Raw genomic sequence first — 23,483 nt, forward strand, 5'->3', positions numbered from 1 at the left:
TACAGGAAAAATTGAAAAATCTAAAGGATTATTTAAAAATCCTAATGGAATTAAATTTCCTGTAGGAAAAAAGTATTTCCAGCAGGAATTTGATTCAGGCAGTTAGTTTTCCTGTAGGAAATTTCTTATCGGATTTTAAAATCCTATGGGAGTTTTGTTCTTTTCCCATCAAATTTAATATTCCTACAGGATTTTTTTCCGGTAGGAAATTCTAATAACCCTACAGGAAAGTTGTTTTCCTACAGGAATTTATTCTTTAAAGGTAAGTATCTCACCTGACAGATTGATGAACATAAGATACAATTACAACAAAGGTGGTTATAAATTTCTCAAGCAATGGTCCTTGTATGGCATCTTTGAATGTTTCGATACATGCAGCTAAACTTGTTGCAAAAATGCCACCTTGGCACTGGCATAATTATCCGCCACAGTGTTCTATATAAAGAATATTCTTTCTTTATCTTATAATATCTACTTATAATCTAATAGAATTTTAAAAAAAAAAATGATTTTAATAACCATCAAATATTGATTAATTCAGTCATTGTTGTTCAAGGGGCATAATTTCAAATCAAACGATATACTGATTAGGCAAGAAAATTTGTTCTGCATATTTTTATTTGCAAATCTATAACATAATTTTCTCGGATTTCTGCCTTTTAAGGTGTTAAATTGTTTGTGTGTTTTTTACATAGGGATACGGGTTAAAGAGGTTGACCCTGTCTTTATTCACCAGCCGTACCATGGCGTGTGGATATTGTAAGTCTAAGTCAGAAAGCTTGTCAAGTTCATCCATCTAAAACCAAAAAAAGTTTGAAAGTAGCAAAATGAAATGTGTTGATAAAGTGAACAGTGTTCAAAATGAAAAGTCCACAGGAAAAATACAAAACAAGAGCATAGCAAACACGAAATCTATAAATAGTATAGGTAGGATCAGGTGCAGTTCTAGTTACATGCATTAAGTAGTTTTGAGCATAATTATACTATGCTGTGTTTGATTTTTGAAATCTTTTTCCCGTAAGTCAGTAAGCAAGTTTATTATTGTGACATTGGCGTTACAAACATTGCAATTTAAACTGTAAACAAAATAAACATTAAACTAAACTGCTTATTGCCCATTGGACCTATAAGACTTTATGAATTTTGCCTATGCAGAAAAATTTTTCTATGGTTAAAGACTTATGTACAAATTTGGCTAATTTAATCAGATAATCTTGATTTAACACTTTGAACAAACAACCCGTATCATTATTACTTGAGTAATAACCCTTTATAACTATCAAGTTATTTCCCCCTGATATCATTATTAAAGGGCATGGTCACGATTTTGGTCAAAAATTATTATTCCGATTTTAATGTTAACAATGCTTCAGTAAGGCATTTCCAATAGTCAATCAAAATTTGAGTGTCATTTGTTGAGTTATAATCGAGTTACGCAGAGCTTAAAATTCTTTGCTATGTAAACAAAGCGTGTGTTTACATTTAGAATGTTGAAGTAAAAATTCCAGTTTTAGACCAAAAATAAATGTGTTAAACTATATATGATTAAAATGAATAAAAAGATAGACAATTAGCTTAAAAATATTTTTAACTGGTACATTCAACCTATGTAAACAAACACAGGGCAAGCCTTGTTTACATGACAAAAATTGAGAGCTCTGTATCTTTCTTATAACTCCATGAATGACTCTCAAATTTCATTTAATCATTAAAAATGTACTTTGAAAGCATTCTAAATTATAAAATCAGAAAATTTTCATCTTCAACAGAAGGGTTTAAACAGAAAACACACTGAACGGTTTATTTTTTTAAACGTTCTAAATTCTAAAAGAATTGAAAGAATGCCTCATCTAAGATGTGCCAGGGCTGAACATTTTTGTTTTGAAAACATTTGAAGTGACAATCGGTTCAGTTTTATAATTGGATTAAATAGAATTTTGGAGAAGATTGTAATCTACACATTACTTTTCAGTTGTTTTCTGCGTATTGAAGAAGTTTTTGGCACACAAAATAAATCTGTTTTCACAATTTCCCGATTTTCAAAGAAGCTGGAAATGTTGAATATTTCAAAAATATGTTGAAAACCTGTGAGCAGCACACTGTAGGATTTTGATTTACGTGGGTGATTACTAAGTAAACGGAATCAACCTCTTGAAAATGAATTTCTTTTTTAACATAAACTCAAAACCATGCTGGGTATCTTAAATCAGCTGGTTTCAAAATTGCCAATATCAATTGTAATGTACATGCGGAATTGTTAAAAGATGTAATTTTCAAAATTAAAATGGATAAAGAAATTTTTTTTTTAATTTCTTTGGAAGAAAATGGCAAAAAAAATAGGTATAAAGGAGAAAGAAGAAAAAATATGTTCTTTTCTCAATAACTATAAATGACAATTATTGATAATGTTTACAATTGCTATCCAGGTATACCGAATTATATGTGCTGTAGAGTAACGTTTACTTGTTCATACAATAGCCATTAATGGATCAACAGAAGGAATTGCCTCTTAATAGTTATTTATTAAGTAGCTTCTATTCATTTTGCTCTCGGAAACTTGAGAATGACGTAAATAAGCAAACATTCTGATACGCTGTTGATTAATGTTCGAATTACCCAAACCTGACACTCATACCCGGAACCTACATGTACTTTGGTGCGTTATATAAGCATCAGTCCATGTGAGAAGTCCAGATGAGAAGTTTAATCAGAACTACACTGCTAAATTTGTGTTAACTCGTCAATAAACAATACATTGTAGAAAAAAATGTGAATTTAAGGTGGAATAACACATCGTCATAAAATGGCTGACCTCTGATCGAAACGACAGTTTGTTTTATCGAAAAGATTTTATCGACAGCAACATACAACTTACTTCATAGCCGAGTGGATAAAGTGTCGGGCTTGTGATCCGTGCATACCGAGTTTGAATTCTGCTGGGGCTTTTGTTGTTACTTACTGAATAGATTTTTTTAGCTATTCATTTTTTATCCCCAATTTGGAAATTTTTCGCTTATTTGACATATGTATAGGTTTTTCTATCATTATATCTTTCATAATCAAATAATTTACAGTTAATTTGAGTGACTATTTCCAGGTGTGTTATTCCACCTGAAGACCATGGTTGAGCCCGAGAAGGGTAGCAATTTCCTAGGAAGAAATAATAAGAATAAATCTTTTCAGTTAGTAGGATCGCTACAATGTATTTTGATTTTCAACAATTGTTTGAATTTTGGACCAATAATGAAGTAAAATGATTTCTTTCTAATGAAAGAGCTATCGTGTGGTAGTTAAGTGATATAACTTCGAAATCATTCCATTATCTTATCTTAGTATTATTATTATTGTGTATGAAGTAGTGTAGTGTTACAGTAATATACAGAGGACAGTAAGAAATGAACAAATTTACCAATTTCATGATAAATATGATACACTTATTGAACTTTTAAAATATACATAAATGAAATTTCCTACACGCATTCTTCATTGTCTGGACATCTTTAAATTTAATAAATTTTCCTTTTATGTCACTTTAATGCTTAAAGATGTAAAAGAGTTCGTATTGAAGTTATCAAAACTCATAACGTTGTCTTGTTTAATTTTAAACATTAAGTCCAAGTACCGTTAACGTCTGCATGCGTTTGTTTAAAGATACTTTTTGACTATCGTTAACCCACCTGTTCTTTATTAAGACACCATGCACTAGAAGCGGCAACGTTGTCCTCAAGTTGTTGTTTGGACGTGGCTCCTATTATTACTGATGAAACCACGTCTTTTTGCAGAAGCCATCGGATGGCTACCTGGGAAATTGTTTTTTCTAAAAATAGATCAAACATGCTGTTTAGGAATTGAATTATAATGCTGCAATAAAAGATAATTTACTTTATATAGATAAGTTACATAGTTTTGTTCAGTTTTCCATCGTAAAAGATAAAATAAAATGATACACAATATTTTATTTTATTTAAAACAAACATAAATTGCGTCCTCTGAGGTATATGAAACTCTTTGCTTATTATACAACCCAGCATGAAATTCTGTTAACTAAGACACTTTTTCACATCATGGATACTTAACGAATGCATTTACCTTGCTCTTTAGCTACTTTCCCCATTGCTTCCATGAGTCTCCAGTAGTGGTCTTTTTCTTCGTACTGGCTCCAAGCTGGAGCTATCTGCATGGCCAGGGATTCATCTTGGGCAACTACTCCAATTCTGCCTGCAGATGCATCAGGTCTTACACCTCGTCTATATTTCCCTGTCAGCATCCCACTGTCAAAAATTCGATACATAAGTTTGTAGTCTAATAAGCCAAACTCTTTATCATTGTATGGAGTTAAGCACTTCTCAATGATCAGAACCGTTGCCTAGTACCCTTTTAAGGGACTCCATGGTAAAACGCTAATGCCTTCGTTCTTGCAGACTTGAAATTCTTCAAACTCTGGATGTCGACAAAGCAAATTGTACTGTTGCTGTAAAATAAACGCAAAAAGACGTTATAGTTAGACACACCTACACCTTATATAGACGCACAAATTTAACTGGCATTTAGCCCACCGTAAACATGTTGCAATGTTACATCTTTACCTGTAGACTAACCACTGGCGGGAATTTCTCGTACTGACACAGATCTACGACTTTCTGAAGCTGCCATCCACACAGGTTGGATACCCCGATATGGCGCACTCTTCCAGCACTGACTAGGTCTCTTAGAGTCCCAAGCCACTCCTCGGGGGGAACAGCATCGTCCCACCAATGTATCTAGCCAATAAAAGGCCAGAAAAGTTACCTGTGATTTTATTTCCATTTGTTCATTCAAAAGTTTTGAAATGAATAATGAATGAACAGAATATTTTGAAGGAAATTATATCTAATGGTGTTACTTTAAGTACCATTACGTTGACAATTTAGTTAACATACTTTTTACATTTGGTTTATCAAAAGAGTTCTGCTGCACTCGTAACAGACCTGTTTTATTCATTTGTAGGGAAATGACCATTGAAAAGTAAAATACATGTGTAAAAAATACAGAGATGTTGTTGCTACATTTTTAGTTTTCTTTCGTTTTAACGAAATAACGAAATAAACAATAAAATCAAGTATAATTGTACATCTATTTTCTTCCCCAAACTGTTACCTAATAGCGACGAGCAATGGGTCAAAGCGTTCACTACGAATTAGTAAGTCATACGTTTAAATCCGTTGGGGCTTTTATAATTTTTAAACTTAATTTTTTGGTCAAATATTGTAAAATCTGAAAATTCTAAACCGGTGAAAGATTTCGGATTTTAATGTATTTTTATTCATCTTTATATCGACAGATGTTCCATACCACCTCAAGGAATAAGGAATTATTCTTTGAGCATTATGAGGTGGTAATTTTGGTTGGGGCGAGATAAAATCCAAGAAAGCCGGAATGATGCCCCGACCAAAATTATCACCTCATAATATATGAAAAATGATTCCTTATTAATCATAGAATTTTCGCCAATTTCACGATTAAATATTATTAGAATAAATGTGTATTAATTATGCATGCATTTGTTGGACTGTACGATTTGTAGTGATATCACAGACAAAGCCACTAAAAATGTAAATCTTTTGGACATGTTGAATTGTACACTACTTTTTGCAAAAATCGTAAGGCAATTTAGTTTTGTTTTTATTTCTTTATCTAAAGTGTTAATTTATTTTGAAATAGAACGAAGCATCCTTTTCTTGTCTTACAAATCTCTTTTAATACTTTTTAAAGCAAGTTAAATAGCAAAAACAAAGTAAAAAGCACAATTTTATCTTAATCGTTCAGGGTAGAAATTCAATGATATGTATGTTATTATGTATACACATGTGTATAGAAATTCAATGTTATGTATGTGATTATGTATAAATATGTGTATTCGTACCTGATAAAGGTCAATATGGTCCGTTTGCAGCCGACGTAGACTCTCTAAACAGCTAGACATGATGTGTTTTCTTCCCAAACCGACATCATTTACACCAGCTTTCATTGATCCCCTTACTTTGGTTGCAATCACAAAGTCATCTCTTTTTTGTCTGCAGCATGAAACATTACATTGAAAGTAGATTTATTGCAAATGGTGACATTATTTCTTTTCAACCTACGGGAAGTAACTATGAGTCTAACGTCTGCGTTATCCATATAAGATAATTAATATTGCTTGATGATATATATGAAAAATTACTCAGTTGCTTGATAAAAAGTCACGTTAAGGTGATCTGATGTTAAAGTTTTATATTAAATAATACAGTGCTTTCAATTACATGTCTACAATTTTCATGCATTCCAAAATCTTTGACATTACAATCAAAATTTGGTCTTTAGATTTTTTTTGAAACAAGGCTTACATTAATGATATTGTTAACGTTTATTCAATACATGTTTGTAATAAAAACTTGTTATTGATGTTTTCCATGATTTATGCAAGCATAATTCTGTATTTTATATATATATATATATATATATATATATATATATATATATATATATATATATATATATATATATATATATATAGGCTTAAAATTATTGCTTTATACCGGTATTATACCGGTAATGTTCTTACTGTGCACTGCCTCGCCGTAAACATAAACACGTTATTTTGAAATTTGAGTAAATGCCATTAAATGTATGAGCTAGTGTCGCCTCATGATTGTACTTTTGCATAATTGCCCATCATTTTCACTTCATATTTTTTGTAGCTCATTTGTTGTCAACTGATAAAAAGAATTGAAATGTTATGTATGAAGCGATTTCCTTTGTTTTTGATTGTGAAAGTCGAATACCCTGCCAAAAAATGAAAAAAAGTCAATAATCATATACAGCATATCATATCTTTTATCATTTCATTATGTGAGTTGTTTAAAGGGACTTGGACACGATTTAAGCTTTTTTTAAATTTTATATTTCCAACTTTTTTTCCAATTTTATTGTTCAGAATGGTTAATATGGGCACTTTTAATGCGTTGTCAAAATTTGAAAGTCATATTTTGAGTTATAAGCAAGATGCAGAGCTTGAAAATATTTGTTTTGAAAACAAAGTTCGAGCTTTGTTATGGTTTACATATGTGTTTTATTGGTATAAGTCTCAATCAATTATTTTCTGTTTATCATATCATGTATTAACACATTGAATCAGTTTAGCTTGTTTGGCACGAGTCATTTGGTCAAAGAAATGGTAATTCCATAGTTCTTATTATTTGTAAACAATTATAAGACTCGAGCTTTGTTTACATAGCAATGAATTCTTACCTCTGTATCTCTCTTATAACTTGAATTCTAACATTCAAATTTTGGTCAATCATTCAAAATGAGTAAATAAATCATTTTATACATGTGTACATAAAAAAAGAAAAAGAAAATGTTGATCTAAAATTCGTGTCCAAGTCCCTTTAAGCTAACCTCTTGTCATCTTTGCTTGTCAAGGGTGACGAACCACGGTGTTTTTCTTGCATCTCAAGTATCACTCTTGGCTAGCGAAGATGAGAAAAACACCGTGGATCGTCACTTGGACCTTGGTTAACGTAAATGAACTCTGGTAAAATTTGTATTTTGCATGTTGCCCAATCATTCAGGTCAGTCAATGATATCACGGGGGCAAAACCTATTTTGACTATAATTGATAAATTTAACAAAGAAATAGCATTTGAAGTACATACCTTACTAACCATTCACCAAGAATGCTCTCAGAGACTCCCAGTGAATACATATTTGCCGTATCTATAAAGTTACCCCCAAGAGAAGCAAATCTGTCCAGTATTTTGTGTGATTCTTCTTTGTTCATCTTGCTGCCACCAAACTATTAAAAAAAATCTATTATTAACATTATTAACATTGCTTAACTTGCGTTCATTCATAATTCATAAGTCATTCAGACTGCAAACCGTGAGGATTGGTTCTCCCTTTATTTTGTCTGATACTTTTATATTTTGTTTTTCAAGTCAACTATTTGTGGGACTTCCTTGCGTCATTTTTAAAGAGGTTAGCTCTTTAGGTTTTGGTTTGCCATTTTGGGTCACCTCTAGTCTGAAAATTCTGCATCACATATTAATTCTAGTAGTAAATCGAAATTGTACAAAGCCAAATTAAAGTTACTGAATAAAATTGTTTAACATTTTTTACATGTTTACAGAGTTTAGTAAGGGACTATATTTTGTGGCGGAAGGTTTTCAAAAAGGAAATGAACAATTTTCATTAGTCAGTAGTTTTAGGGTACTATTACATTAGCTTCCTAATTTTCAGCACAGACCAAACTTCATTATATATTGTGTATTACTTTATATTCATGATATTTTGATATTTCTATCGATTTCCTTTGACAAAAAAATTACTTTGTTCAAGCATGCGCTCTATATTTTCCATTCGTAAAAAGATAAGAAAAATGTCTATTTTTTACTGATTTTCATTGAATTATAGACATAGCGTCACTTCTGACGTCATATACTGTCGGTGAGTGCAAATAAATCAAATAAATAGGTGAGAAATATATTTTACATCAACTCTTCTAAAATATAACAAAACATTTTATTGTGCCAGAAACACTTTAAAAAATGGCGAATTATGGGGGCCAAATTTAACTCATATCATATATACTTTTAATTAGTTCTTTTAGTAAAAATTTCAGGAATGTTATCATTTCTGTTTGAGGCCCTAAATTTTCAAAAAATGGCAAGTGACATGGGTCACAAATAAAAGTTAAATGAACACTTTATGTCTCCATCTTTGTATCCAAGTGGTTTTTAGATGATTGACATTACTAGTATTTCATGTGCCAACCTCCTTCATAAATAACAAGGTTTCAATTTTTATAAAACCTACTATGCTTTACTGTCTATATAGATGTATAGAAACAAACAAGTTTTAATATGACCTTGAACTTATAAAAAGGTTTTAACATACAGATCATGCTTTATTTTGCGATAGATATTTCTTAGTATTTCTTATAGCTGAGCACGACTCATAAAACACACGTCTGCCATATTTCTCTTTCCTTGCCGCTATTCCTGCAAATCCTATAAAAATGCAAGCGTTCAAAGTATTTCGATGTAAAAGATTATATTCTGTGTAGACGAACATCTTACATTGCCGTTTTACTCAGTCGCGATAATATAAGTTATCAAACTGAACGCATTTATTTCAAGCCAAAAGCAAAGTAACACCAAATACATATACGCGGATGCAAAGATAAAACAATTACAAAACAACAGTTTATAAGAAAAATAAGTTGACTTTTATTTTATTTTGAAAAGGTTATACCTCTCTCTTATGGATAAAATCTTGATTCGCGTTTGAAATATCTAATGTAAGAGTCAATGCATTGTATACATACAGAAAATGCACATGATCAAAAGTAAAAGAGTAACATTCATGATGACGTCATGAACGATCGATGTCGCCCTGATATTGAGATGCAGAAATCGAACGGTTGATTATTACTCGCTAAATTTTCAAGTCATTTTTTTTACTTTAGTCAGGTACTGTTTACGCAATTGCGCTGAAAAATAAAGTTCCAACCATGATCAACAACATCGATGTATATAAAATATGTGGAAAATACTAAATTAAATTACCTTGAAAAATTTCCTTTGTCAAACAATTTAGAGTTCATATTCATATACTGGCTGCCTCATTAGTCTTTTTCACAAAAATATTCATAATTTTTCGATTGACAAATTTTTCACTAGTGAAAATTGTTTATATTGTTACAATAATTATATTACTTTCATGATTATTCTTCACGATTACTGTTCGCTTGTGATCACACAATCTCTGATTGTTTAATGTGTTTGAGTATGTGTTTTTGTTTTCTTTTTATCTCACCTTAGCCAAAGGTACAAGTGAGCTTTTCTGATCACCTGTTGTCCGTCGTCCGTCCAAGTGTCCATCTGTCTGTAACTTTTTTGACTTCTTTCAATAACCCCTGGGCCAAATTTAACCAAACTTTGTACAAAGCATTTCTAAATTCATGAATTAAGAGAAAACCCCTTCTCGAAAGGAGATAATTGTGAAACACAGAAAATGGGGGGGGGGGTTGTCTTTCATAGTCTTCTTCTCAAGAACAACTACATCGGAAATGCCAATGTGTATGTATGTATATATATATATATATATATATATATATATATATATATATATATATATATATATATATATATATATATATATATATATATATATATATATATATATATAAACACACACACACACACACACCCACATACACACACTAAAGATATCGAGATTCTTAATTTTTAAATTACCCGGACCAATATTTCGGCTCGAAGAAGTTTAACATAGAAATAGAAGGGGAAATATTTTAAAACTTTTCTTCGCATGGACTAAAAGGCTCCTTTTTGCGAGTTTACTATGCAAGCATTCTAAGAAAGGGTAGGATTCTAAATTGGTAAAATCGTGACCCCAGACTATCACTGGGGCTACAAGAGGAGTTCAAAGTTTAACTTAGAAATGTGTGTGGAAATATAAACTGATACAAGGAACGTTTGTTCAGGTGAGCAATGTGGCCCATGGATCTCTTGTTTTGAAGACAGAATGGTTGGGCAACACCTGGATCAATATCTCCTCGCACTTATGTAGACCATGAGACGCTGTTTCAATATTTTGCGGTATTTTCTGATATCAAAAAATGAATATTCGATATCAATAATTAATTTTTTTAGATCAAAATATGAAGATTGATTATAAGAAATGTATTTTCTAATGTCAGAGAATCCTTTTCATATCAAAACTTTCATTTTTTTATATCACAAAAGATTTTCTGATATCACAAAATAGATTTTTTTTTATATTAAGAATTAAATTTTAATTTTTGATGCAAAAAAATCGAACTCTTGATATCAGAAAATCATATTTTGATATCAAAAACTTGAATTCTTGATATCAGAAAAAGTTGATATCAAAAACTGTATTTTCTGATATCAGACCTACAGAAAATTAGTATCAATTTAATGAACGCTCCCTAAGATGCAACTTTTGTAATTCATAACATTGCTTTTTTTAAATCTGTAGATGATTGCTAAGAATAATATCGTATGCTTAATTTAAAACCTGATTTCATTTTTGCAAGTTTGCCCATATATACATTGGTTAGCACTGCTTTCGTTCCAATTCGCTGCGAATATGAGACAATCCAATAGAAAAATAGTAGAGATGGCGTCGCATAATACAAAGTAATTATACAGGCGTACAGTTAGCGCTTTCAATACACAATACTGGAATGATCACGGACCTTTATTAAATTCTTACATTAGATATATCTTCAAATTAAAATTTATTTAACAAATATTATAATCCAAAGCGGACTCTGTAATTCAGCAATTTAGTTTTGCGTCAAGGAAAAATTCATTAAATATGTGAAATTTATTCGCCAATTTATATGAATTTTTGATATCTGCAGAAAATATAATATTTTACATCAATTTTCTAATATCAAAAACTCAAACTCTTGAAATCAAAAAATTGTTTTCTGATATCAGAAAGACCTCAAAAATATCAAAACGGCGCCCCGTATTAGACTGTGTTAAAGCACAGATGTGTGCAATGCATGTTTGCTAATGACGCAAAATTGGTAACAGTATTGAACATGAAGAGCTAACACGTCAGGGTTTGTTTTTTTTTTACAAATTCAGTGATCCTAAATTAAAGATCATGCAACTTATTGATATAGTAATGTAGTGTACGTTCAGCGTCTCCTTTCCTACTTCTACTGTAACAAACTCCAAAGGAATATACGTACCCGCTGGTGACCAAATGTCATCGTTCCCAGACAGATGTTTGATACACGCAACCCAGAACGTCCAAGAAAGTTGTACTCCATTGTAAACAACCGTACAATCTTTAACCAAAATGTTGCACAGGTAATTCGCGAACAGTTGGAATAATATAATCGTGACAATGAAAACTTTATCTCATTCGTACGAAAGCCCAGATGGTTCATTTGATATTCGAGATTCAAAATACGAGATTCTAAATACGAGATTCACGATTAGAAAGCCGAGGTTCAGTATCTAAATTAACCAAATAATCAAGGATCTGAAAACTTGTATCTTAGCAACATTAAATTGTTTTAAATTAAGATCATTTGTTCATGTTTTATATGCAAATAAATGCCACTTTCTCCCTTACTTATTAATTATGTGTATTTATTTTTACACAGAATTTGTAATTTGACAAGTAATAGTCTTTTGTTACGAGTATTCTAAGCAATGTTATATATTTTGTTTTATCAAATTAATTTAGTGGTTTGAGATACAATTGAAAAAAATTATAATGTTCATTCAAAATAAACTTTAAAAACTTGAACTTAGAATAGATGAGCTATACACAACTAAAAGTCACTTATGAATGAGAGAGAGAGAGAGAGAGAGAGAGAGAGAGAGAGAGAGAGAGAGAGAGAGACGTCTTTCTTCATCATAAGAATAAAACCTTTTTGTGATTTATTGTACATAAATGAACAATTCACACATTCATGATTAAGAACATTTAAATGTTTATGCCACGTAACACACAAAGAATAGTTTAAGATATAACAAAGTCTTCTTGTGAATCTTTACATTTTACACGGAATTTGTGACAGTCGGCTGAGGATTGAATGAGTTCACCCTTTTAGCGTTCATTCTCCAAATCATCTCATATGGATACGGGGTACCAGGATTAGAGAGAGAGTCAAGTTCTTCCATCTGATTAGAAAAAGAAATTGTTTATTGATAATCAGTCTCTTTTTAATTTTTTATAACAAACTTTAAAAATTTAAAATTTCAATGTAGATAAACGCAGACATATGGTACCTAAAGGCTTATTTAAAGACATACATATACTGTGGTTTCATTAATATTCAAGGGCATCAATTTTCGTGGATAAAGTGAAAATCACAATTTCAAGGATACGTAAATTCGTGGCCAATGACCCTATCAATACAAAATGTTAATAAAAATTGCACTTCAATGAACATTTGATTTCGTGGATCAACTAAACAACGAAATCCACGAAAATTGGTATTTGACGAATATTGATGAAACCACAGTACATTTATATACAGATAGTACGGGGCACCTGTCCACATAAATGCGGATAAAAGTATAGATTATAATACTTTCACCGTTTTAAAATTTTCAAACTTTACAATACTAGACCAAAAAAATACCTTTTAATTTTTTTTGGAAACGTTTAAAAGTCCTAGTGGGATTCGAAATCATGTCTTACAGATTCGTAGTAATCCCTCTAACCCCTTGCGCTACGCTGTTACATGTACATTGTAACTAACAGTTTCGGAAAGAAAAATTTTATCACATTATGCTTAACTTATTGTTAATTTCGATCGGAAGTACGTCGCAATATGGAGGTGTCCCATACCACATTTTATAACACGGAAACTACTTTACTTCTGCTCTATTTTACCTGTTCCTTTGAGAGTTTCCAGTTATGAGCAGCACTGATGTTGTCTTCTAGCTGTTGCAGACTGTTGGCGCCAATGACCACAGACGGAACCACGTCCTTTTGCAGCAACCACTTAATGGCTACCTGGGGTATTGTCTTTCCTGTTCAGCAAACATAAGCATAGTGAGTGAAAACAAAGATTGATAACATGTATAATCTACTTGCCACTGTTTTTTTTAATAAATTAACTCCCTTGAATAAAAAAACCTTTATATTGCATTATAGATAATCGCCTAAGATTTTAATGTTCTCTAAAATAATTTACAAATTAAAATGATGTAAAAGTTGTGAGTCTCACAGTGTATCCAATGGTTTTTAGACTTTTAGTTGTATATATGACCAAATACTTTTGTCCACTTTGCCAACGATGCGATAAATTGGAACAAATTGTATTTTGGATGTTATCGTTTATTATGAATATAATAATATAATCCCAAAATTAAAATTTAGCATTTAATTGTAATTTAATCAGTTTTTGAAAAATCTCTTTAAGTCGGAAAAACCGTTTTCTTTGGCGATCCTCTCCATTCCCTCCACGAGTTTCCAGAAGTCCTCATTTTGATCATACTGGCTCCAGGCCGGAGCTACCTCTAGTGCCATCGACTCGTCTTGAGCAACAACTCCAATTCTTCCTGCCGAAATCTGTGGTCTAACTCCACGCTTATATTTACCCGATAACATGCCACTGAAAAAGCAATTTTTGAAATCATTGCATTGTCACGGTGTTTGTTTATTCACTCTTCAATTACCTAGCTAAAACATTTACATGTCAATCTAAAACTGCTATATTATTAGATAGTGGAATATATAAAGTCACCAGCTACATTATCTAGTTTCATCTGTGTATAGGAAGGTGTATTAATTTGCTGTTTAAAAGCTTTGGATTGGCAAGATTAAAAGATGACCTTCGTACACAGAGTATCAAACATTGGGCAACTTCAACACTATTTCGGGACATTGCGATTATTGATTAAAATGATCGAAGTTTGATGGGAAGATAATATACTAGTAGTTTGTAAAGGATGCTTATTGTGGGCCCTGATCCTTTTTCAAAATAGATTTTCTAAATTTTTAAAAGATTGTCTATACGAACATGCAAGGGATATATGATATTGGTCCTTGAGCTTTTTCAGACATTTAGAATATACATGAAATGTGGACCAATTGCAAATCATACATAATATTGAAGCCAAGTGTGTGGTCTTTTTGTTAAGGTGCATTTCATGAGTCCTGTTTACATGTATCTACTTGTTATTTGTCCAAGCAACTGCTAAAATCTTCCAGTGAAAAAGTAGCAGAAGGTACTAGTATACGGATAAAATTTATCTGGTCGATTCTCCTTATTTTTTATAATCCTTTCCTACAAATGAATCAACCCTTTTTCCAAGCACACGTCCAAAAGTGAAAATTTCGCAGTTTCACGTTTTCATTGATATAATATTGACGTGCTACCCAACAAATGATTTCAATTTATGTTCTTGCATGGTATACCTCATATATAACAATTTAAGTTATGGATTTCTTCTGCCTTAAAATTGTCCTTATCTAAAGCTTTGTGTCAGCGTGTATCGCAACGTTTTCGAGAAAAAAATCAGTTTTACCACGAGGAACGGGCAAGATGATGATATGATAATCTGTAAAGTAATATTTCTTTACCCTTTCAAAGGACTCCAAGGCAAAACACCAAGACCTTCCATTTTGCAGACTTGGAATTCTTCAAACTCTGGATGTCGACAGAGTAGATTATACTGTTGCTGAAGAATAAGTCACTTGGGCGTTTCATTTTCATCAATCACATAGAGCATACATGTACATACAGTCTTTTCACTCTGAAAAATGTGATTAAGTACCTGTAAACAAACGATCAGTGGGTACTTTTCATATTTGCAGAGGTTGACTACTTTCTGCATTTGCCACCCACATAGGTTAGATACTCCAAGATACCGCACCTTTCCAGCATTGACAAGATCCGTTAGAGCTCCCATCCATTCCTCAGGGGGAGTGGCATCGTCCCAACCATGTACCTATGACCAAGGAACAAACCCGTCAGATTCTCTTCACTAAGATTTAAAAGGGTTTTTAATACATGTCTTTTGATGATGTTATGGATAAAATTATTTAACAAAGTGTTTAGATAATAATAAAAGAAGAACAACAATTTGTTTCTAAAGTACTTTACGTAATAAAGGTCGATGTAGTTTGTTTGAAGACGTCTCAGACTCGCTTCACAGCTGGCCATGATGTGTTTCCTACTGAGACCTATGTCATTGACACCATCCCCCATGGGTGATCTTACTTTGGTGGCAATGACTAGATCCTCTCTGTTCTGTCTGTTCAGTCATTAAATATTTAAAACATGTCTAATTGTCAATGATGATATTGTTCAACAAATACTTTGAATAACAAAAAATCGTCTTTAATATGGTATATGTGCAGTCTTAAACTGTTTTGATATTTTTGTGGACATACTTTACAAGCCATTCGCCAATAATGGTTTCTGATACTCCCTTGGTGTACATATTTGCTGTATCAATAAAATTTCCACCTAGAGCAATAAATCGGTCCAGGATTTCATGACAACCTGCTTTGTCCAATTTACCCCACTGTAAAAAAATGTATAAATCAAAATAAATCAGTCTACAATGATCTCAAAACGTAAGGTGTTACATAACTTTACAGATATGGTTTTAAAAAAGGTAGTGTCATTTATTTTTAATTTAGAATTCCCATCCCACAAGATGCTTCGTATCAAGTTTGGTTAAATTTAGATAAGTGGTTCTAGAGAAGATGTTAAAAATGTGAAAAGTTTACAAACGGACGGACGGACGGACGACGGGCAACAGGTGATAGAAAATTTCACTTGAACTTTTGGTTCAGGTGAGCTAAAAAGGGCTCCCCATTGCTGTAACACGAGACGATTACTTTAACTATTCGTGAACCCAAGAAGTTTTTAAAATCAGTCAAATATATTGTATCGTTCATTCACTTGTTATCAACACTTTAAGTTAACTGACCGCAACGACATTAAATTGGCGTTTTATTTAAGGTGGTATGGGACACATCCATATTGTAATGTACTTCCTAACGAAATAAACAACAAAATCAAGTATCATTGTATAAATATTTTCTTCCCTAAAATGTAACTTAACAGCATAGCACAATGGGTTAGAGCGTTTACTACGAAAATTTTAGTCATGAGTTCGAATCCCTCTTGGACTTTTCTAATTTTTGCCTTTTTAAAAAAAATCAAAACTCATTTTTTCTTTTCAATATAGTAAAAATTCAAAATTCTAAACCAGTGAAAGCGTTTTGATTAAGATGTACTTTTATTCACGTTTATATTGACAGCTGTCATAATACCACCATAAAGCTGACATAAAGGACTATGTGCGGTATGGTCAAATATCTGCCCCCGATTTTAACCAATTTTTAAATAGTATCGTATAAAAATAAAATCTTCACAAATTATTGTATAGAGGATGCTTATAACTATTATAATGATTTTAGTCATCGTTGCTCTTTCGCTGTGTATCTATGACGTCACCTAAATGGCCCAATTTCCGCAAATTTGCAAACAAATGAAAATATTCTCATATTTGCTCTATATTTTGCATTCGGAAGTATAGAGCGCAGGTCTGCTCAAGTGCGATTTTAACATATGTTTTTCTTCAGATAGTTATACACATTATACTAAAATATGGTACTTGAGCAAGCCTGCGCTCGATGTTTCCCAGTCGAAAAACCATCGGAAAACACCCATATTTTGCTACAAAACATCAATTTTTCAAAATAATGCAATATTCATGACGTCATTTCTACATTATGACGTCACTGTGGTGATAACCTTTTACACCTTTATTTCCAATATGATTTTAACTATCTTTCACCTTATTTTAAAGCTCTTTCTAAAACTTTGATTTTGGGGGGCAAAAATTGCATAAAACCGCACTTAGTCCTTTATACCGAGTGCAGCGAGAGGCGAAGCGAGGATTAATGGTAACACGTATATACAAGAAATCAAGCAAGCGTCAAATGGGCCGCAAAGTATATAATTGTTGTATGAATCATTGGTTGTTTACAGAAAAACACACCACATAGAGGAAAATAAGAATTGGTTGTACTAATTTTTATGGTAAATTTTAATATACTTTCAGCAACTTGTTTTGAAGTTTAACATTTTACAATTATCACAAAGAATCGATTTCGTTACTGTAAGCATTTCTAACGGAAATTGTATGATCATTGCCATAGTATGAAGTAGTGGAGAACACAATGATTTGTACATTACTCTAATACAAAGTTCAACTCATCATTTAAAATTTCTCTTGGAGATTATGTATTTCAAACCATTTTGGGTTTTTTGTTGTTGCATTGTATTGAATGAAAACTTAATGCATTAGCTAAATATATGATTTCAAGGGACCTCATAATTAAATAAAAATGGATTAGTTCAAATTTTCCAGTGAATTCAAATTTTCATTTCTGTCATATTCTTGCGTAAATAATTAATATAATGTCATTTCATGATATTTTCTACCACATTTTACATGGAAATTTAATAAATACAAAAGTCGTTTTATTTGACACGACACATAGTAATTAAAATATATCATTTATATAAAATTTAATGACATTCAGGTCCTTAGTATTTCAGGTCTTTAGTATGTCCCGCATACCGTTTTGAAAAGAATGAAGAACTCCGAAATTTTCCGAATAGATTATAGTCTCGATAAAAACGCGCAAAATACGACAATCTACTAAGTATGACCTACTTTTCATTTACGAGTAAGACAAAAAATATGTGATATTTTCTAAAAGGCATAAAACATATTTCTACATACATTTACTTTTAATTCATAAAAATAAGCATAGTATTAATTCTACTAAAAATGAACTATCCCGCAGAAACGCAGTTACAATATTTATATGTGTATCAAATAACGGACCGCCTTCCGGCGGCCCGTAATAAGAAAATCAGTGAAAATAATTTTTTTTTTAAAAAGTTAGTTCGATCATTGATTGACTGGTACTTATCGAAGTTTATTGCCCATTAAATCGATTAAAAAGGTTCCAGTGTTTCAATATAAGGTAATTTGAATTTTAAAAAGGAAATAAAAGAGGACTCCAGATAAGTTTCAAAAGTGCTTCAATCAAGAAACACGACTAGTTATATGTATGTCTTATCAAATTATCAGCTGGAAAATAAAAACATTAACATCAAGGAACTGATCTTTAAGGTTCTGTATAAAGTATTCAATTTTATTACCGCTGCATTAATTTGAATTAAATTGATCAACAATTAAAGAAGAAGAAAAAAAAGTTCGGAATAACGTAACTCTCTTCGGCTATTTCCGACGACAATACGTGTACGTTTTACGTCTGAAACATGCCGCCATAATGTAGAATGAGCATGCAACGTTTAGTTAAACTTTGGCTAATGATTTGAGTAGGCAAACACTCCTACTGTGTGCGTTTCAAATAAATTTAATTTGTTCTACAAAAATCAAACTGCACTGTGTTAAATCTACGCTCGGTCCAACGGTCACACCGTTTATATATTAAAAGCATTTGGTCGCCATATTAGTTTCGATCGCTTCTCAGCTGTCACTGGGGTATATAAACCGGCCGGGAAAGTTATGGTCGGTTGCTTTCCGATGGACGCATTTAGGTTGCATGGACCTCTAAATGATAGAACTACTCAATGTAGTAAAATGTTTGTAAAAGTGAGTAAATGAAACAACAATCAATAAAGAAATAAAGATGGTTTACTTGTAGATAGAATTTACAATGAATTTCGAATATCTTGCACAAACAGTGCTGTGCTGTCCCACTTCGCATGCACATCGAACACGTGTGTCATACAGAGTGCATTACGGCTGCATCTTATTTTAGACCCCGGTCGCACTACTGTACATCCAACACAGAAGATAAGTGATAGCAAATCTAACGCTGTATAAACAGCGTAATATTGCTTTTATCGGTCTCATAAAAACCATCCGTTTTCTAAAGTCCATGCTGTCACTGCACGATCTGCTATGTGTTGTTTTCACACATGCGCGGATCCAAAAAATGTTTCGGGGGTCCGAATTTAAAGTCTTATTTCCAAAATCATGAAATTCCTAATCCGTAGGGGGGGTGGGGGGGGGGGTATAAACTCTATAGCTAAAAAAAAATAAAAAAAATTCCCTATATCATGAAATTGCTAATCCGTGGGGGGAGGGGGTTTTGCCAGTAAGGGTCCGAGGCATATTTGCGATAATTTTTAACATGAATTTAATATATTTTCATTTCCAGGGGTTTCGGGACCCCCTCCCCCTTGACCCCCCCCCCCCCCCTAGATCTGCGCATGGCTGCTTGCGCCCCCTTGTGGATTATTTCAGATGAGGGGCAATTATCTCTGTTTCTACAAACGGAGTTAACTATGACATGAAATATAATTATTAGACAATTGAAAAATTACTTTATTTAGATGTCATTAATTACATTTATGGATAATATTTAATAAATATTAAAGTTTTAAATAATTGCAGGGCTGATTTCAAATAAAAATATTTTCAGTGAAGACTCTGACATTTTTCCTAATATTCAGTATAAGTGACATTATATAAATAGTGCCTGTTTGGGAGGGTAACAGTTGAAATTGACACCCCGAGAAAACCATTGTCAACCGACGCGAAGCGGAGGTTGACAATGGTTTTCGAGGGGTGTCAATTTCAACTGTTATCCTCCCAAACAGGCACTATTTATTTTGTTATACTGAATGTCTTTTTTAAAATTTTTAAGAAAATTTTACTGCTTTTATATAGGAATAACGTGAATTCTACAGCGAACCGTACGCGCATAATTTTCGCGCATGTAACATTTTTTAATGTTACCCGTTGCCAAGTGCGTTGCTAACGCTGAGGGTAATAGTAAATAATATTAACTGCGTCTTAACCAGATTTCAGTATTTAACATGAAAGTATAACAATTATAAATGGTATCATTTTGATAAATAAAATTTGACAATGTCCTAGAAGTACACACTTTCAAAGCATATTTTGAAAATACTGTACATAGAATTTCAAATCGCCGCATACAATAATTAGTTTATTTCCTTAACTTTAATTTTCATATAGTCTGGTGCTTGCATTTTTTTCTTTAAAGATATGCACGAAGCCTTTGAAATATACCCATGGTATCTTCCAAAAATGGAGGATAATTTCACCCACAATGCAAAGCGACTTTCCATACATGGCAAAAAAATGGCAGCCATCTTGAAATTGAGCTACGTGTATCCTCCAAAAACGGAGGTTGCCTTGAATTCCAAGATTCTATCTTGTGCGGCTATATAGTCCGTAAACCCCATTTTTCACTTTTTGGGGTAACGGATGCCATTGACCTTCGACCTAAACCTGGGACCGGTTCGCTTTGTGTTTCGTTTAGTAAACGGTTTTGTAAACGGTACGGTGCATTTCTTGCACGGAACGGTACGGTTCGTTTTAGAGGTGTAGTAGCACGTTTCAGGGTCTGTAATCTGATTGCACTTTTGAGACTGTGTTTAAGCACAGATGTGTACACTGCATGTTTGCTAGGGACGCAAAACTGGTAACAGAATTCAACATGAAGAACTATATACGCCAGTTTCTTAAAAAATTCAGTGATCCTAAATTAAAGATCGGCTGAGAGCAGCGAAGTAACTTGGATACGGGGAAATCATATTCATTATTGTATACCCGAGTGCTTGTCCCTGATGTGGGGTGTTTAGCTTTAAATAATCATGCAACACATTATAATGGGAATGTAGTTTACGTTCAGCGTCTCCTTTCTTACTTCTACTGTAACAAACTCCAAAGGAATATACGTACCCGCTGGTGACCAAATGTCATCGTTCCCAGACAGATGTTTGATACACGCAACCCAGAACGTCCAAGAAAGTTGTACTCCATTGTAAACAACTGTACAGTCTTTAACCACAATGTTGCACAGGTAATACGCGATAGTGTTATAATGGCAAAGTAACATGAAGAGGCTCTTATGTTGATAATCTTCGAACTGTAACGATGTCAGATGCTTATGAAAGCCGGGAGTTGAAATAATGGAAGCGATGAATGTGAAACAGTGCAGGCCGTATGAGCTGTGTACAGCTTAAGGCATCTGGTTTGTTGGTTGATTTTCCAATACCTGTTTCTAGCTATTCAATCGACATTGTGAAACATCGATTTTAACGAGGCCGGGTCTAATTTTTTCTGCCCTAGATTTTTGAATGAAATTTTTGACAAGAATTTCTACTGATATAATTATTATTTTAAGATAAAAAAATAAGACATTTACCACACCGTTTGTTTAAGGGGTCATCTCAAAGTTTGTTAATTTTAACATAGGACCCTATGGGATTTTGCTTGAAATGTACAAAATTTGCACATTTTTTAAACTTCTGCCCTAGGGATTTCTTTTTCTGTTCTACATATTAAAGTTATTGCTAAAAGGCATCAAATTGTCAAATAAAAAAAACCTTTTACCTCCTGGTTTGTTCCAGGGATCTTATCAAAGTTATTTTTTGTACGCCCAATTTCCCAGTTTGTCAGATAATGGCTATTTTTTATTTGACAAAGACGGAAATGGTGATCTTTATTGTATTATTAAAACATTAAGACATATTTAAGCAATAAATAAGTATATAACATTACATATTAAGGGTAATTAATATAAAATACATGGTTAATGTCTTGAAATAAATGAATTAAGCGATATTTAGGCGGGTTAAGAAAACGTGACAGAGGGTTAGGCTTGCTGAACCCTCTTCACGTTTTCGACCCGAGCCCAAATATAGCTTATACTTCGAGACATTTATGTTTATTCCACAATAGAATATCAATTTTACACATCAAACGAGCTATTTTCAACAAATTCCGCTGAATATCTGCAGTTGAAACTATCCCGCCATGGCGTCAACAAAGCAAAAAGATGACGTCACAATACAAATGAAACGCTGCGCAAAAGCGTGCGTACTCGTTCTGTACTCGGCCTCGTTAATACATTAAATGTGTAGTGTCCAGTGGTGTCGGAATCAAATTGAAAAGGGGGGGGGGGGGGGGACTAATTTCCAAAATCATGAAAATCCTAATCAGAGGGGGGGGGGGGGGGGATAATATACTTATAACTCTTCTTATATAACTTCTTCTTGTACTTATAATTCTAACCTACAAAAATTTCAAAATCATGACTCCAATTTTCAATATCACAATATATAAATTTAAGAACAATTATGTTTGCTGGGAGAAAAAGTGGGGGGCTGGCCCCTCCCTGATGCTATGTTTTAATGGTTACATCTAACTTTGCAAAAAAAAGTGGGAAGGGGGGGGGGGGGGGGGGTCCGACGCCTATGGTGTCTGAATTTCTTTATGTGAACATGCAAATTGTTTTACTTCATTTTTGTTAAATCGCCAGTTTTTGCAATTTAGAAATTAAGGTATGAAAGTATAATGGGTTTGGTGATGAATGAATTCCCTACACGATGAGGTACGATTCTTTTGAATTATAGATAGATCTTTTTACAAATATGACAACTAGAAAAGGTAAATAATGCGTATTTATGAATTCATGTCAGCTTTAATGTGGAATAGCCATCATCAAAAAATGGCTGACCTCTGATCGAAAGGACATTTCGTTCTATTAAAATAATTCTATCGACGGCAATATGTAACTTACTCCATAGCCGAGTGGACAAAGTGTCAGGCTTGTGATCCGTTACAACAGAAAAATGTTTTTTTTTAAAGTTTTTTTTTAAAAATCCACTTTTAAAGGAAACAGAAGGTGTACTATTGATTATTTTTTAAAGATTTTAGTATGAAGTGTTAAAATATAGACGGTGATTGTGATATTTAATGTGATGATTGTGATAATTAATTGTTGATCAATAAAAGATTTTTTTTTTTAAATGTCAGGCTTGTGATCCGTACATCCCGAGTTCGAATTCCGTTGGGGCCTTTGTTGTAACTTACTGAATTGATTATTTTAATAATTATTTTTTT

General features: G+C 32.6%; 2 protein-coding genes across 2 annotated transcripts; both read right to left on the reverse strand.

Annotated features, from left to right (window-relative positions):
• Positions 1 to 330: 330 nt before the first annotated feature.
• Positions 331 to 11,944, reverse strand: LOC136269427 (1-deoxyxylulose-5-phosphate synthase YajO-like). Its single transcript, XM_034474119.2, has 8 exons — positions 11,771 to 11,944; positions 7,677 to 7,816; positions 5,903 to 6,053; positions 4,587 to 4,760; positions 4,374 to 4,471; positions 4,090 to 4,271; positions 3,678 to 3,817; positions 331 to 796 (listed from the first exon to the last, which is right to left on the reverse strand). The coding sequence occupies exons 1-8, from the start codon at positions 11,849 to 11,851 to the stop codon at positions 668 to 670; spliced, it is 1,095 nt and encodes a 364-aa protein (XP_034330010.2). The 5' UTR covers positions 11,852 to 11,944; the 3' UTR covers positions 331 to 667.
• Positions 11,945 to 12,477: 533 nt separating this feature from the next.
• LOC105344605 (1-deoxyxylulose-5-phosphate synthase YajO) lies at positions 12,478 to 21,524 on the reverse strand. The gene is made up of 8 exons (XM_034474120.2): positions 21,318 to 21,524; positions 15,940 to 16,073; positions 15,650 to 15,800; positions 15,321 to 15,494; positions 15,127 to 15,224; positions 13,974 to 14,155; positions 13,432 to 13,571; positions 12,478 to 12,713 (listed from the first exon to the last, which is right to left on the reverse strand). Exons 1-8 carry the CDS (start codon positions 21,396 to 21,398, stop codon positions 12,591 to 12,593), a joined length of 1,083 nt encoding a protein of 360 aa, XP_034330011.1. The 5' UTR covers positions 21,399 to 21,524; the 3' UTR covers positions 12,478 to 12,590.
• Between the last annotated feature and the right edge of the window lie 1,959 nt (positions 21,525 to 23,483).

This window comes from Magallana gigas, chromosome 8 (genome assembly GCF_963853765.1).
Source record: "Magallana gigas chromosome 8, xbMagGiga1.1, whole genome shotgun sequence".
Classification (NCBI taxonomy): Eukaryota; Metazoa; Mollusca; class Bivalvia; order Ostreida; family Ostreidae; genus Magallana; species Magallana gigas.

Excerpts from the sequence above, each read along its gene's own strand:
- LOC136269427 (XM_034474119.2), bottom strand. The coding sequence starts at position 11,851 with ATGGAGTACAACTTTCTTGGACGTTCTGGGTTGCGTGTATCAAACATC. Across the intron at positions 6,054-7,676 it reads CTTGGTGAATGGTTAGTAAG|ACAAAAAAGAGATGACTTTG; the intron begins GTATGTACTTCA and ends TTCATGCTGCAG. Across the intron at positions 4,472-4,586 it reads CGCCAGTGGTTAGTCTACAG|CAACAGTACAATTTGCTTTG; the intron begins GTAAAGATGTAA and ends TTTATTTTACAG.
- LOC105344605 (XM_034474120.2), bottom strand. The coding sequence starts at position 21,398 with ATGGAGTACAACTTTCTTGGACGTTCTGGGTTGCGTGTATCAAACATC. Across the intron at positions 15,225-15,320 it reads CACTGATCGTTTGTTTACAG|CAACAGTATAATCTACTCTG; the intron begins GTACTTAATCAC and ends CTTATTCTTCAG. Across the intron at positions 14,156-15,126 it reads CCTTGGAGTCCTTTGAAAGG|TGGCATGTTATCGGGTAAAT; the intron begins GTAAAGAAATAT and ends TTGCTTTTTCAG.